Genomic DNA, 17923 nt, shown 5'->3' with positions numbered 1-17923 from the left:
AGCAAAAGTTGTTTGAACGCCACAATAAAAATAGTAATAATTATGCATGTGTTTGCTTCCATTACTGATTTTAGAATTTAAGAACACATATATGTGAAAAATTAAAATATGCTAGTTTTTATTAACATGAATTTTCTTCATAATATGTTTGGGACAATTATAATTAATATATATATATATTTTTTTTTTTACAGTGCATCTGTTATTCATGCAATGTACCATAAATGAGACAGAACCCTGGGGAAAGTCATGAATTTATAAAAACATTCTGTAAAGATGTTTGGTCTCAAAAATGCAAAACCGCAGCTGTGGGTTAAAAAGAAAAAAATCAGAATCAAATCATTATCTCAGAAGTAACAGAAAAAACTAGAAGAATCTAGGCAGTTAATTTCCAGGAACACCGAATCAGCATGTTCTTTCTGTGCAGTTGAAAGTGTTAAGGAATTGGATCACAATCTGGAGTTTTAATGTTTGTCATTTTCTATTCTCTACTTTCACTTGTATTTTATGGTGATTTTGTTTGTCTATTTTTTAGAAAATCATTATAGCAGATCTAATAATCTTTAGCCCCTTTTTCATTATGTACTTCAATCTTGAACTACCAATTTACAAAGAAAAGAACTGAATGATAATTATGAATTTCGTTGCCTCATAAGGTATTTACATGTTGGTACTTACACCAGGGGGTTGGTCTCTTGTGAACATTCCCCACGTATGCCAGTTCAGATCTCGCTTAAATGCTGTATGTTCCACTTCCCCAAAACCATATATATATTCTGATGGCAGACGAGTAGATATTTGAATGAACTGGTCGTTAAATGCAAATCCAGGCACACGAGAATCCCAACTGAAAACAAAAGAAAACAATGCAACTACTGAAAAAATTCATACTAAGTAGTATCACAAATAATGATGGTGGTTCTTTCCTTGATGATCTGAAAACAAACAATTTTCCCTATGTTCCTAATTGTACCAGGTACCAAATGGATATAGATTATTATTCTGACACATTTTTCTTTTGGTTAAGTTATGAAGTACATGTGAAATATGTTTCACATACCCATATGTGAAACTTAAGAAGTATAATGTAATTGCATGTATTTATCTTTAGACAAGAACTACTTTTTTTATCATGGTTGAAGTGAACAATTAAAAAGCAGTAGAAGAAGTGGAGGATGACACATAATGGGGGGGAGGGAAGGGTTAGTGTTAGGGTTAGAGTTAGGGTTAGGGAGGGGGGCAAGTATGGAGGAAGGAAGCATTGTATAGAGGGAAAAGAGGGGTGGGAGGGGTGGGGGAAGGGAAAAAATAACAGAATGAATCAAACAACATTGTTCTATGTAGATTTATGATTACACAAATGGTATGAATTTACGCCATGTACAAACAGAGAAACAACATGTATCCCATTTGTTTACAATAAAAAAATAAATTAAAAAAATAAATAAATAAATAAAATTTTTAAAATAAATAAATAAATAAATAAATAAAATTAAAAAAAAGCAGTAGAAGAGCATACAGAATAAAATCAATTTCAACTAAGACTCTTGAAGCACCCATTGAGCACTGAGATCACAGAGCTGAGGAATTTACTGGGAAATTCAGCCAGTTTGCACAGGACTTCTCCAGTTTGCCTGTTTTTCCATTATCCTGCCTCATTAATATCCCCCTTTCTTTCTTTCTTTCTTTCTTTCTTTCTTTCTTTCTTTCTTTCTTTCTTTCTTTCTTTCTTTTTTTTTTTTTTACACAATGTATATTCACACCATTCATGTAATCATACATATGTATAGGGTAATACTGTCTGCTTCATTCTACTGTTTTTCCATTCCCATTTCCTCCCACCCCTTTTTCCTCTAACCATCCAAAGTTCCTTCATTCTTCTCTTTCCCTCACCAACCCCCATCGTTATATATTGCCCTGCACTTATCAGAGAAAACATTCGGCCTTTGGTTTTTTAGATTTGACTTATTTCACTTAGCATGATATTTTCCAACTTCATCCATTTACCAGCCAATGCCATAATTTTACTCTTCTTTATGGCTGAGTAATATTCCATGGTGTATATATAATACCACCACTTCTTTATCCATTCGTCAGTTGAAGGTCATCTAGGTTGGTTCCACAATCTAGCTATTGTGAATTGAGCTGCTATGAACATTGATGTGGCTGCATCACTGTAGTATGCTGATTTTAAGTCCTTTGGATATAAACCAAGAAGTGGGATAGCTGGGTCAAATGGTGGATCCATTCCAAGCTTTCTGAGGAGTCTCCATACTGCTATCCAGAGTGACTGTACCAATTTGCAACTCCACCAGCAATGTGTGAGTGTGCCTTTTTCCCCCACATCCACATCAACACTTACTGTTTATGTTCTTGATAACAGTCATTCTAATTGGAGTTAGATGAAATCTTAGGGTGGTTTTAATTTGCATTTCTCTAATTATGAGGGATGATGAGCACTTTTTCATGTATTTGTTGATCACTGTGTATCTTCTGTGAAGTGTCTGCCCATTTCCTTAGCCCATTTATTGATTGGATTCTTGTATTTTGGGTGTAAAGTTTTTTAAGTTCTTTATAAATTTTGGAGATGAGTGCTCTGTCTGAAGTGTGTGTATAAAAGACAAGAACTGTTTAAAAAATAAAATTATTGTTAATTTCTACAGGAAAATGGGTGACAATATCTCCAAGCTGCTTCTGGCTGAAAGTGGGTGAAGTTGGGGAAAGTAGCACAAAGTCCTTCTTTTCTGTCAGGTAGGATGTGGATAGTTAAAGGTAGTCAGCATCAGAGAAGTTCAGAGGTCCACAGTGGCAGAATGCAGGTGACTGGACAAGGCATACATAGGGCAGGGATCATGCTAAGCCATCAACAAACAAGACAGTAAAGGATTACTTTTTTTTGTAAACAATTAGCAATTAGTATTTCAGCCAGTCTCTGAAAACCATGAAGACAGTAACTCAGATCGAGTTTATCAATGTAGGAGCTTAGGAAAATTTGTAGGTCTATGAGATTAGATTCAAATTGACTCAGGACAAATTTGGTACTCTTGAGTCCTTTGTGGTCATTATTATTAGGCATTCCCACACAGTGAGGATATGTAATAGTGGTTTATTTTATGCTTTGAAAGTAGCCCTTGCTGCTCTGCCACTGCAGCTGATTTTTAAAACAGACACGTTTCTTTCTCTTCCTCTCTCTCTGCTCCTCCCTAATCTCTACACTTCCCTAATTTCAGGGGAAACAGGATTACCTTTCTTCCCCATTTTAGGAAGATTTATCTGTCCCTGAGTACACACCCATCATAGGAACAAAGTAATCCAGACTTTGGGGATGCTAACAGAGGATCTCAGAAATGACTATCTCCCAAATTAACAAGTGAATTACAACTCCAACAGAACAGGTGACTTGTAGACTTTGAATCACCTCCTTAAACCCCCCTGTTAAAAGTAATATGGGGAAATTGGGCATCTTAAAGAAATGTATGCAATTCCACAGATACAGGTTCTACAAAGTTTTGAACACAAGAAATTTACTTAGGGGATAAATCCTGAAAATGCCAGTAGAGGGGCAAAAAGAGTAGGTCAAAATAACATCTCTATTGCAGCATCATTATCAGTATCCGAGATCTGTACTCAACCTAGATGTTCATCTGTGAATGAATGGGTAAATAAAATCGGTATACATATGCAATAAAATGTGATTCAGTAACAAAAGAAAAAAAAAGCCCCCTGTTCCTGCTAATGGGCAGAATCACAGCCTTTGGAACAGAATTCCCCTATGTTCCTCCTTTGCTAGCAAAGCAATAAACCTTCTTTCTCCTTTTTCTCAAAAATAAATAAATAAAATAAAATTAATGTGAAGTTCAGAATGACTCAAATGCACAATCTGAAATGGTATGTAACCTTTTTTCCCCAGGCTTCAAGATAATCACTGTAAATGTTTTTCTACCTATGCAACAAAAATAAATCAGTATTACAATTAACTGTAAACACAATGAATATTTTAATTCTAAATTCTTCCCAATCACTACTCTCAGTTGCTCATTTCTTGTATTTTATACTTATAAATAACAGTGTTTGGGAAAAATGTGTTAAAAAATGTACTGTTATTTGGGTTATTTGTAAGAATAATATAAAGGAAGAGGAAAAAATAAAATTTGCAGGAGAGGAAACAAATATAAATAACGTGGGACAACTTCAAAGTTTTTATATTAATTATTTTGTAAGCTACTTAATAGAGAGTTATGCCTCCCAAATAACAATAAATAATGCTCTTCATCAGAATTTTCTTTTAAAATATTTTCTCCTATTTTTGAATGAAACTTTGTCAAAACAAAATCAAAATTAAGTCAGTACTGACATGTTTTTTTTCCTATCATTTGTATCCTGATGATGCATCATTCACCAATCATCTAAAGATTGAAAAAGTGAGCTTGCAACATATAAAATATATTTTAATACACTGTAGTTTGGCTAAAATAAAGACATTTTAAAAATAAATTTATTTACTCTAACATAAAAATAAATACAGATTTTTTTTTTTTTTTTATCTCAGTTTTTGTTCATCAAAACTGGGAGAAAAAATATTAACTCTACCAGGGTTGTGGCTCAGTGGTGGAGCGCTTGCCTAGCATGTGTGAGGCACTGGGTTCAATTCTCAGTACCACATATAAATAAATAAATAATAAAGATCCATTCACAACTAAAAATATATGTATAAAAAATTTTACTCTCTCAGATTTCAGTCAAAATAAACTTTTCACAGTTTCAATAAAATAATTCTATGACTTATTCTCAATTATTACTTTTACCGACACATAATGCTTTTCAACAAGAGGCTAGATGTTAAGAGAAGTATCATATTTATTAATAAAAATTAATCACATTTACATGCAAATGAAATTTTAGACTAGTCCTTTATGATAGTTCTGTGGGTGTGCTTATTGTCTAATTTAAAAATATTAAAATTGGCAAATATTTAGTACAACTAAAACGTTTACTGTGATACTACTCTAGCATGGTAAATGCAATGAAAATAATAATCCTATCTTTTCTTTCTTAAGCTAAAATTAAAATATCTTTCACATGAAATGATTCAATCACTTACATAACTCTTCCAGTGCTTCTCCGTCGAATCTGGATGCCAAAAGGATTTTCCTTTATTTCAACATCATAAAGCCTGTTTTCATAAGTACTTGTTGGAGTGGCTGGAATGTTTAATGGTACTGGAACTTCATATCTCTTATTCTGGGGATCATAGATCTATTCCAGAGAAATAATAAAAGTAGATGTATTTTGTCCTTATTGTTGACACAGCATGAAAATATCATTTAATAATTTAAATAATTTTACTAAAAGATTATTTAAAATCATTGTGCATAAAATACCTATTCTAAATCTATGGCCTACTTCATTTATATAGCATTCAAGATGCAAAAATATAAATGGGATCAATTTGAGAATTTAAATTTGCATCTTTTTAAAAATGTTTTGTGATTCATTTTCTAAACAAGAAGTAAAAATTAAAACTTTCAGAGACAAATGTTCCATTTTATGAATAAAGCATAAAATGTGTTTATCTTTTCACACATAGATGCAAAAGTTGTTTCAATATTTTTGGTCACACGTATAATCAGATAACAAATGTTTATGATGCTATGTTTATTCATGTCTTTATTTCCTCAGTACATTTTTTAAGGTCCTTGATAACTATTGGCAAACTACTTTCTAGAATTACTTAGAAATTAATATTTTCACTGAAACATGTACTCAAATACTAATTAATATTAAACTACAAGCATTTTAGACAGCTGTTAGTTACAGTTATGTGCGCATAATGACATTTTCATCAATGACAAGCCCCATATATGATGATGGTCTCAGAAGATGGTATGGTCTAGTGATATATTTAATTGTCTTGGTTTCTGTTAGCACACTTAAAGAAGTTTGCAGGACAAAATTGTTTAACTGTGCCATTTCTCAGAATGTGTCCTGTTATTTTCTTGTTCATGAGAATGTTTGTTTTTCAGCATTTATTTATGTTTATAAAAATAAATGTTTTATGTTTCCCTTTCTTTGAATCTGCCTTTTGTTCTTTTGATTTTTCATGAGTATAAATATTTTTATAGTCTTATTTTCAATCTTTATTTCTCTTTCTGTTAAATATCTACTTATGAGGCTTTCTTAGTCTTCTCAGTTGCATGAGTTGAAATTACTAACTAAATGTATCTTTTTCAGATATTTACTCATTTTCATCTTTTTTTAATTTATTTTTATCTGTTCTTTTTAGTTATATATGACAGTACAGTGTGTTTTGATATATTGAACGTACATGGAGTATAATTTATTCTAATTAAGATCTCATATTTGTGGTTGTACATGATGTGGAGTTTCACTGGTGGTGTATTTATATATGAACATAAGAAAGTCATATCTGATTCATTCCACTGCTTTTCCTATTCCCATCCCCCCTCTTCCCTTCATTCTCCTTTGTCTAATTCACTGAAATTCTATTCCCTCCCTCCCCACCTCTTCCCTTGTTGTGTGTTAGCAACCACATATCAGAGAGAACATTTGAGCCTTTGGAACTTTGATACTTGGGGGATTGGCTTACTTCATGTAGCATGATAGTCTTTAGATCCCTAAATTGACCTGCAAATGTGTCTTCTGTTTATTTATTGATGTAAAAAAATGATTAATTTTATAGAAGACAATTTGGGATGTCTATGGAAATTTGTTCCTTTGTATCTATAGTTTGAAAGACTTCTACTAGCCATGTACAAGATAAATATGACTTTATATTTGGTTTTAGGCTTATGCTTGATTTATTTTTCACATGCAACTCAATCTAAAATTTATTTTAGTGTGTTTGAAGCAGACACTTTTCTACATGAGTTATTAAATAGAGTAGCTCATCACTATTAATTTCTCAAGCCTTCATTGTTTGGTATTAAGTTTTGCACTATGCATATACATATGTTATACATGCATAATGTATATTATTTTCATAAAGCATATCTTTTATGCTTTTGTACCATTTTGTTACCATAACCTATCAGGCAATTTTAGCTCCAGATCCATATTGTTTCAATTTAGTAAACTTTTAAAATTTTCCTCCTTTTTAATTTTTAATTATTTCTATGTGTCTTTCTTTGCAGATCAACTTAAAAGATACTGTATGAAGTCTCAAAAAATATTAAACTGTGCTTTCTATGGAAATACTTTAAAAGCAACAATTTATATAAAGTGCAGTAACATTTAAAATAACATTCAGTTCAATCCCCAGCACTGCAAAATAAAATAACATTTAGTTCTATTTGGGGTTTTTAGTGCTTATTAACATATATCAGCACTTTTATTAGTTTTTACTTTATGGGCAATACAATAGCTCCTATGGTGTTTGGTGTTTTGATTTGATTTGTTTATATTTTGAATTTTTTTCTTGATTTTGCTAAAAAGATCTGCTGCAATTTCAGCTTCTAAATGGTGAAACAGAATTCAATAAATATATTTTGAAGATTTTATTTTACATCCAGTCATTTTGTTGATCTTTCTTATAATTTCTACTAAGTTTCTTAATGAATTTCCTGAGAATTCTTAAAAATATAATGGCTAACTGTAAATATTGAAAGAAATCATTCTTTCGTATGTTATATTGCATTAGTAGAAATTGTAGACCACTTTTTAGGGACAATAGTAAGCATCCTGTTTAATATATTTTAATAAATCTATTAACATAATAAAATTCAAGTGACGAGTCTGTTCAATGATGAACTTACCTAACAATAATTTGTTTTTAAATCACCACGTTTTATTATTCCCAAAATTAGCAAAGATGAGAATCTTTGTTTAATTGTCACCTACGAACTGTGTGAAAAAAACATTTTGTGTAGAATCAAAACATCATCAAGCTAATTAATAAAATTAGCCTTCAAAATCCTGTAAAATTACATTCAAAATTCAAATACCTTATCTATTAAAAATATCTTATTTCAAGAGCTGAGTTAAATATTATAATAGTTTATATTGAACATACCTTAAACTGCAGCATATCATTTTTATGATATTTCACCTCCACACGGAGAGTTGAGATGGGTGAAGATGGTAACTGTATTCTAGCATTTGCAGTATTCCACTGAAGGTCAGCTGTTATACCCGTTGATAAATACTGCGTTGAGGTGACTAAATAAGAGTTGTATTGTCTAGGAAAGTAACACTGAGGTGCATTGGATGCAAACAAAGCCTAAAAATACAATGTATGTTTATTGTCAGAAAGTGTAAGCATTGGATCATTTGACTCTTTTAAAAATCACACACCATGCTAAGAATGGTAGCCTGCAATTCCCCACTACTAGGTTGGCTGAGGCAGGAGGATGACAAGTTTAGAGCCAGACCGGACAACTTAAAAATACTCTGTCTCAAAGTAAAAATATAAAATTTAATTAGATTAAAAATAACCTAGACTTATACTTAATCAAATGTGTGACTTACAAAGGAAAAGTATAAAGTAATCTGAAACACCAAGTTTTATAATTATTATATGAAATGTCATTTTAGTCTAAAGATAGAACAGTGGAACTGAAACATGAAATGTCGTAGGTTTGCAATTAAAAAAACAAATTTTGTTGTCTTTATTAAAATTAAGTGCAGTACTCACATCTTTTGATCACACATTTTTCTTACTTTTAATAGTGACTTAACTATTGTTTTTTGCATGTAAAAGTGGCTCCAACCAATAAAAAAAAAGTAAATTTGGCGCTCACACACACACGCGCACACACACACACAAATAGGAACCATCACAAGGGCATATGCTTAGGTTCTTTTCTTCCATTTATAATGACCCTATTTAATCCTTTTTGATGACTTGTCAATTCCATCTTGACCAGGGTTTAAAATAGGAATTACAGTCAAACCTCAGAACCAACCGGTTTATAAGGAGGTGGAAGCTAGAACTAAGAGAAAGGAAAGGATAAATTCTGGTACTAAATGCTAGTTACTTTATCACAATCCATTCTTCCTACATACCTATTTATTAACTTATATTGTTGAGAAAAGCAATATACTCATTGCTATTTTCAAATCTCTTTGACAAGAGTTGTGTAAACCTTTCCAATGCTCCCTAAAAGAAAGATGTATAAATAGATTAAATCGGGTTGGTCTTTACCTTTCCACATTTCTTGTTATATGTGGAATTCAAATACAATGACAGAAGTCAGGTTGTGACTGTGAGTAAAATAAAGTGGAAAATATGGAGAAGCCTGAACCATGGATGACAGCAAAATGACAATATATTAGATTCTATAATCATGGAGGGTGTAATTGGTCCTAATGATGTACTCATACCGTATTCCCCCAACCTATTAACCATTACACTGACCTACATGACATTTTTCTGTCTTCTCTGCCTCCTAGTAAATCTTTCCTTATTCTCATAGTCCACCTCATGGAAAACAATAAGAATAAAATAATCATTAGATATCATATGTGCCCACCTCCTATTACATGATGTGAACTGTCTGGCTTCCATCTAAGGAGAATCATCTCATATGTGCACCCATTTCTACATCCCTCTGCTTCCAAAAATGTTTATCCCTCAGTTCTCCACTCTAACTAATGTTGCATTTAAATGCATTAGCCTTAATATATCAGTTAATTTTATTTCTCCCATCTTAAATTAAAAAGAAAAATATTGCCACACTAATTTCTTCAGCTATTTTTCTCTTTTCTCTGTATTCTTCACAACAAAACATACAAGAATTCATAATACTCACTGTCTTACTATTTGCAATATGTTTCTTCATTTTCACTTAAATTCATTGTAGCCAGGATTTACCCCCAAAAAATCCGTAAGTATTTTGCTTCTCAATACTAACACTTTCATTCTGCCAAATCCATATGCTGGTTTTCATTCTTCATTTTACTGATTGAGTAACATGTTTCACACTATTGATCATTTTTTTCTATCTTAAAATGTGTTTTTCTCTTGCCTTCCAGGACCCAGCAAATTGTTTTCAACTTATTGCTTTTCCTATTGTTTATCAGTTTCCTTTCTTATTCCTCCTCATTTTCCTAATGAAATGTAATGAACCAGGATTTGGTCTTAGAACTCTTTTTCCCTTATCTACTCAAGTTCATTCCTTTAAAGATTCTAACCCATCACAGGGTTTTAAATACTGTATATATGCTACCCAAATTACAGTGGTGACCACATTACACCACTGGTATTTTTTTTTTTTTTCTTTTTCTGTTTATTTTACTCCATAGTATTTACCTAACATGACATATAATTTCCTTATTAATTGTTTGTCTTCCCACACTAGAACATAAAGCAACAAAAGGAAGGTTGTCTGCATCCTCAATCATCAGATACAATGGCCAACTCATGTGGCATCCCAACATTAAAACTTCATTTACTTGACCAAGAATCGTCAGGTGCTGAAATATTAATTGTTCTTGAAAAAGTAAAAGTTTTACGATCTTGTTTAGAAGTAGTAAAATTTGCTTTAGTAAGATTTTTCTCACCTCTCCTTTAAATTTTGATAGTGGAAGAAAGTGAGCATGCTTTGAATGGAATGGGGATGAGAGTGTATTTGAATGGACAGCTGGAATTTAAAGGGAACACAGAAGAAAATTGAAAATGCTTCACTCATGAATGCTTCACTTCATACTCATGAATGCTTCACTTCATTCTCATGAATCTCAGAATCTTTTCGTCTCACTTCTTTTTTTCAATTCTTCCCTAATTTTCCCTAATGTTGAAGATTATGCTCTTTTATCAAGCAATGGAGAGGAATGAGGACAATTTTTCTGGAAGCAGAGATTCTTCTTATTGTCTCACACAAACGCAGACACTCTTGGAAAGTTGCTGGCAGATGTGTTTTGACTTTAGTGGTAATATATATAAACCTAGTGCCCTGGTTATATGAAATAACTGTTCATGCTGCCAAAGCCCAGTGATGAAACCAAAGGATCAGAATTTGAAAAACAAGCACACACAAAAAAGACATGTTTCTTTTATCCCTTTCCCACAGCATTGGTAAAAATGTTTTCTATGCACAACCATCTCTTTTCAGAAGAAAGAATTCCAAAAGAAATGTCTAGACATTTCCTCTAAAAAGAACAGAACTTTTTAACCCATTGCACACCTTCATAAATTTACTATCTAGAGACAATTCTTTTGAAAGATGTTCACCAATGGCAACCTAGTTTACCCAATTGAGCTGCTTTCCTATAGTCAATATCTAATAAAGTGCCACAAATAAAGCATCGTTTTATTAAATAATTTACACTATTTAAAGTGTCTGGAAAACAATTCAAACATCCATTGAGTCTTGCAATTACTAAGGTAAATCTTGGAAGAATTAATTAATGTAAAGTAGGACTATCTATCAGAGGTACTGATTTCAAATTCTGCATGATTTTTCTGAATGAATCTTATTTATATGCTGTGGAATTAAAACTCTAATATGTAAAGTGCACATTGAAATACTTATGTGAAAATCATATCAAAAGTCACAGTTAAAATTACCGTTTGCCATAAACAACCACGCTGTTGGCACTTCTCTTCAGTTGGAGGGTCTGCATCTGGATAACAAGTAAATTTCTCATTTTCAGAGAAAACTTGATTCCATTGAACAATAAAGCTTTTTCCAAGGTTTAGGTTGAGATTCCTAATTAAGAGAACCTTTGAAGACAAAATAAGAAAAAAAATTAAAGATCATTTTATTAAATATGACCATGGACAATTAAAAATATTTACCATTTTACAATGTGACAACCAGAGCAATTCTTCAAAATCAATCATTAATAGTTCTGCCACAATACTTAACGTAATGCATCTCAAACAGATAAAACTTCCAAGATGGAGTAGCTATGAGAGATTGTAAAAAATGGAGGAAAATTATTATCTTTAATTCTAGATATGAGTTCACTTTTTAGTTCTGTCATTTAATGTCTAGGAGTCTTTGGGAATACTATATAACTGTATTAACCTCAGTTTCTTCCTTTGTGAAATAGGAACAATAGCCCCTAATAAAAGAGATTGCTATTCAGAATGAATTAGATACGAAATTTTAAGTACTTGGTACAATATCTCAGACATAGTAGATACAAAGTAAATGTTCATTCCCTCAAAGAATATAATGGGGAAAAAAAAAGTCGATCACTTTTTTATAAGGAAGTTTCCAGATTCAGAGGACATAAATACTTATTTATTCTGAACCTAATTGCATCCAGTACTTACATGTAGAGCACAAGTTGAAAGGGAAGCAATATGGCATTATGCCAAATAGAAAAAAATGAGAAGGATAGAGAGACAGAAAAGAAGGAAGGAAAGAAGGGAGGGAGGGAGAATTCATGAAGAAAATTAATTTAAAAAAACCAAGTGTCTATGATTCTATAACAATAAATGAGTACACAACAACTAAAATATTTTATAAGATGGTTTACCTGATTGGAAGCATCATAAGTAAAATTACTGTGAATAGTCACTGGAAGACCATATTCTTCCACTCTAACTTCTGTAACAGTATCTGTCAACCCAAGGACTTTTATAGTTTCAAATGCTAAGGCAGTTCCTTCTTGATATGATGAATGTGAGCATGAAATATTCAAATTGTGCTGGGGAAAACAAAAGCATATAATGTCATACAGAGAGTCATCATAAACCAACCTGAAATAACAGAAGATATAAAAAAAAAGTTTCAATCATCTACATCTCCATTCCCACCAACACTCCCCAAGCAAGTATCTCTTCATTTTTCATACATATGACATAAAAATTAATTTTCAGAAAAAACCTAAATCACTCATGATGCAACGCATATGTGCCCCTTCTTATTTTTGCCCCAACATTGATGAATAACTTAGTTTTGCCTAAAAGAATATACAAAGAAAAAGAAGTTCAGCATCTATGAAAATAATCCCTATTAGTTATTCAAAATTTAACCTAGGCACAGATTTTTTCATTCTCACCCAAAATCTGCTTTAGTATCACAGGGACTGACATATTAAAACATCTTCAAATATGTTAAAATCATTTTTCTAGGACATGTTGCTTAAAACCCAACATAATACTTTAAGAAGTCCAAAGGTTTCAGTGCACAAATTTTAGTATGAAAAATCATCTATTATAATTAAATATAAAATTTTATGATAACAATTTATTCATAATTTAACAACTTTAAGAATTTAATTTTATGAATATTAGATTGTATTTGGGAAAGCTCTGGAGGTAAATGTAAAATCATTTAAAAAAGTAATTCATAATAAAAGAATAACCCATACATTAACAAAATACACATTTAACTACGTGTTAAAAGAGAATACTTACATTAGAAACTGAAAATGTGTAGAATATATAGTTGCCATTTTCTATGCTATCTGAAATGGAAAATAATCAAATATTCAGTTTAAAATACAATTAAATTATTTTCTTTACAGTCATGTAACACATTTTAAAAATTAGATACAATTTGTTACTGAAGTTTCTTAAACAATTTTGCTTTTATATTGAGTTTTATAACTCTGTACACAAAATAATCTTAGCATTTTAATTTCCTTATAAGTTAAGGTAAAGAAATCTATTTGCCTAGTTTTTCAGAGTGCTGTTTCTAGAAAATCATAAAAGATATATAATTACAAGTTTATCATTTTAATGATATTTATATCTTATTCTCTACCTAATAAGTCACATGTCAAGTTTTTTGTAGGAAGACATGGCAAACCATGAATTTACTTCACTTTCTTTAAATTATTTTTTAATTACTTTTCATTTTGTAGAGAGAAAGAATGAATCTGGAGACATTTTAAGATTGAGATAGACAATAATTTAATTGGCTAACATAAATTTACTATGTTTAATTAGGTATTAGCATAAAAATAGCTGTTTTATTTCTACTTTTGTTGTTGTTGTTGTTGTTGTTATACTAATTCTCCAGTTTGTCACTAAAAACATAAAATTAAAGACACTGAATAGCAGTAACAAATTGTAAAACATCCTTACCTCAAGTAATTTGTCATTGATTAAAAAAAATTAAATACTGGTTTCACTTTTTGTTTACAATTACACAATTTTATTTTAAGTACTACAGTCATAATTTAATTTGTACACATGGAAATTTATAAGAAATTTTATTTTTAACATACTAACATAGCATATGAAGATATACACAGTGGTCAAGAACTAATAGCAAGCCAATAGACAAAACTAGATATTTCAATTAAATGTACATAAGTCAAATAATAATGTTAAATTTCACGGAATAACTAAAAATCCTAAAAATAAGAGAAAGGATCCTATTTTTATGAGTACATTCAAAATGCCACATTATCACACTAAACATTTAAAAGCATATTACCTATAAACTTACCTTTACTTTCTCCATCATCCCAGAAAAAGTCTCCTTTTGCTGTGTTACCTTCATCTAATGCAATTATGAGTCCTAGGGGATTCTTACGGCTGTGAAGTAAAAGTAGGTGTGCATATAATTTTTAAAAAATGTACAATAGTGAAATATCCTATAAATAAGTCCATTTCAACCTAATAGTTTTGTAGTTCTTCAGCAACATAAGACCACTAATATTCACAAATGAGTACTCACACTTGAAGTTTTTCAGTGCCAATATTCTTATGTAAATGCAGAGATAATTTATTTTCTTGGAAAATATATAATATAAATAAGTACAATAGTGTGGTAATGAATTTTTGAAGTCTCTAGCATCTGCAAAATTGAATCAGTGTGAAATTTCAAGTCAAATGAAAATAAAATGGCATCTTATGAATGCTCAGTTCAATTTGTATCACCCCAAATTGATGTGTATAAAGTCTACAACTTATACACAAAATAATGAAGACATGCTATAAAAATTCTAAAAATCTTTTGTGAAATCTCTAACTTTAAAATTGAACATAATTTTGTAACAGGAGTAATGAGATATGTGATCAATAAAAATATTTTTTCTTAGTTATATATTGTCATAAAATAGCATCCCTGAGGATAGATGGTACAAGCAACTGTTTTTATACAGAATATATTTCCTCCAATACACACTTATGAAGGTGGTTTCTCTTGTTCAATACAGCTCAGTGACCAATTTTGAAAGCATAGTCATTAAAGTTACATTATAAGAATAAACAATCCTAGAATGTCAATGCAACTAAATTACTAGTCATCCTTTCATTAATTTATTCATTCAAATAAGCATTTACAGAAAATAGCTTTTCATGGGCCAGGCACTGTAAGAGGTTGGAAGACTAAAACTGAAAAAATTCAAATGATTGCTTTCATGGATTTTATAGTCTAGGTGAATAGACACGTTACACACACACACAAAAAGTAAATAATATAGTTTTGGGTATTCTTAATGTTATATAAAAGGTATAAGATATCTCTATACTCTTGGACTCAATACTACAAAATAAAACACCAGAGCTGTTAAGTTTCTTCTTTCATTCTAAATATAGAAATATTTAAGAGTCTTACTCTTACCAGAAAACTGTTTATTGTGCTTTACCTAAACCAAATAATTTACTTCATTTCCAATTTAAAAAAAAATATTTAATTATCTGGTCAACAAGTTATTGGGTCATCTATATAATACCAAATTATGGAGCATTTGGAGATTTTGGGCTTGTTTATTTTGATTTGTTTAATTTTGTTTTGAGCCCAGCTCTTCCTAAATACCTTTGACTGGACTCAAACTCAAAATTCTATCACCTTAACCTTCCAAAGAGATGGACTATACGCACATGCTACTGTATGCCTGCTCACTTACCAAATGAAAGGCAAAACATTCTAGAAAAAGAAAAATTTTGTGACAATTACATGTTGAAAATCCAAACATGTAAATACTGACACATCTTCAAATTATATAACAAGCATTAGTATTTTATGTTTTTATCAAGAATGAGAGATTATCTTGAATTCTCTATTTTCTACAGAGAACATGAGTAAATATTCAGTATGGGAAAACTATTTAATATAATAGTGTTAATTTTTTGAATGAAGACATTTGCTATTATATATATTTAATATACATAACCATGAGGATTATGGTTAAGCATTACCTCTGTGTGTCAAATATCTTCTGGTGAAAAAACTGAACATTAATCTCTGATTCTTGATAGAAATATGAACTCTTAGCACATATTAAATTTCAGATTTTAGCTAGTGACTTTCATTTTACCTTGCTGTTGTTGTTACTGCTGGTTCTTGGGTAGGGATGATATAACCTCCTCTGATATGTAACCCTATCTTATCTGCTGGAAGAGGAATATCAACCCGCTGTTTTCTCCATGGTCTTTTTGCACCCTAATATTTAGAAAATTAGAAGGTTTTTTTATGATCAGTGAAAACTTTAAATTCCATTCCACATTTTCATTATGTGTGGTCATTCATATCAACCAAATGAATGTGATTATGTTGCTTTCTAACTTTTAAAGAAAATTCTATTCCTTCAGTTTACTGAATAGAGTCAGGAAAAAAATGAACTTACTTTCTCAAAATTTGAAAAGATTGATATGGAGAAATTAATTTCATTTGCATGATAATCAAAACTAATTTTAAATAACCCCACTCTAGTATTTTACTTTAATGTGATTCTAGGAATCACAATTCTGTATTCTGATCAACATTTTTGGCATCCTCAGGAGAGAGAGAATATGTGGTATTTTTCTGTCTGGCTTATTTCACTCAACACAATATCCTTCAGTTGCATCCATTTTGCTGCAAATGCTAGGGATATCACTCTTTGTAACTGAATTACATACTATTATGCATATACATATGTTCTTTATCCATTTATCTGCTGATAGACATCAAGGTTGATTCCATATCCTATTTATTGTGAATAATACTTCAGTACATAGAAGTGTAAGTGTGTTCATATCATTTTCTTTGGAAATCTATCTAGAATTGGGATTTATAGATCATATGGTGGATCTAATATTTTGAGGAACCTCCTATATTGTTCTCTGGGGGAGAGGGGACAGAGGGACGTTAAATAAAAGGTAAAAAAGTGCAATCAGAAATAAAAGTTTTAGTATTCTACAATACAATGAGGTAATTTTAGTTCACAATAACCCAGTATATATTTTATGAATAACTAGGAAGAGCACAAAGTCTCCAGAAACAATGTAGTGATAGGAAGATTAAAAAGCTAATTACTCTGATTAATCACACACAAAGTATGCATGCATTGACATAATGCACCATACCCTATGTATGTACATTTCTTACGTGTTAATTTAAAAAGTTAAATGTTTAAGGAGATTGAAATGCTAACTACACTGATTTGATATTCACACAGTGTACTTAAGTCAAATTGTTACACTCTACTCCAAATATGTACAATTAAAATAACAAATTTAAAAAATAAGGAAACTGACTGACTTGCACATACAGAAAATAAAGTTAGCATGTCTTTAGAAAGTTTCTTTAAAAAACATTATTCCATAAAATTAAAGATTCTTCTTAGCAAATTAAATAATATGCAACAAAATTACATTGAAAATAAGTACTTCTAAGAGGTATTTCCAAATGAAAATGATTGTGTATGAATGTTTTTATGTTGCCTTTACAAGAATAAAATAAAAAGATTTTTTAAATGTTTAAATATAGTATATAAAAGTAAATGTAGAATATTATCTCAGTAATTAAATACAATTAAATATGTAAAATAGAAAAGCATTAGAGTAAGCTACTACCATTTCCTAAAACACTTGTTTTATTCCATTTTAAGTGAATAACAATACATGCTTATACTAAAGAATAGAACATTACATTAAAACCTAGCTCAGGGGCAACAAAGAATATATGTGTATCAATTTTCACACTGTTCTCAAATTATTCTTTTTATAATAATTACAGAACTCTTAAAAATAGGTATGGTATATGTTTGGAGTTAAGTTTCCATGTCCAGATGTTTC

At 30.6% G+C, this 17923-nt stretch overlaps 1 protein-coding gene across 1 annotated transcript in view; it reads right to left on the bottom strand.

Annotated features, from left to right (window-relative positions):
- SI (sucrase-isomaltase) overlaps positions 1–17923 on the bottom strand; it is a gene marked incomplete at both ends in the record, with an annotated part of 121969 nt that overhangs the window by 74458 nt on the left and 29588 nt on the right. The window contains 8 exon segments of the mRNA XM_079155080.1: positions 679–847; positions 5102–5256; positions 8030–8236; positions 11525–11680; positions 12445–12615; positions 13328–13377; positions 14367–14455; positions 16183–16307. Of these exon segments, the coding sequence (XP_079011206.1) occupies positions 679–847; positions 5102–5256; positions 8030–8236; positions 11525–11680; positions 12445–12615; positions 13328–13377; positions 14367–14455; positions 16183–16307 (1122 nt within the window).

This window comes from Sciurus vulgaris (assembly GCF_902686455.1).
Source record: "Sciurus vulgaris genome assembly, chromosome: 10".
Taxonomy (NCBI): domain Eukaryota; kingdom Metazoa; phylum Chordata; class Mammalia; order Rodentia; family Sciuridae; genus Sciurus; species Sciurus vulgaris.
The sequence above is the reverse complement of the archived record's forward strand: the minus strand, read 5'-3'. Positions and strand labels throughout refer to the sequence as shown.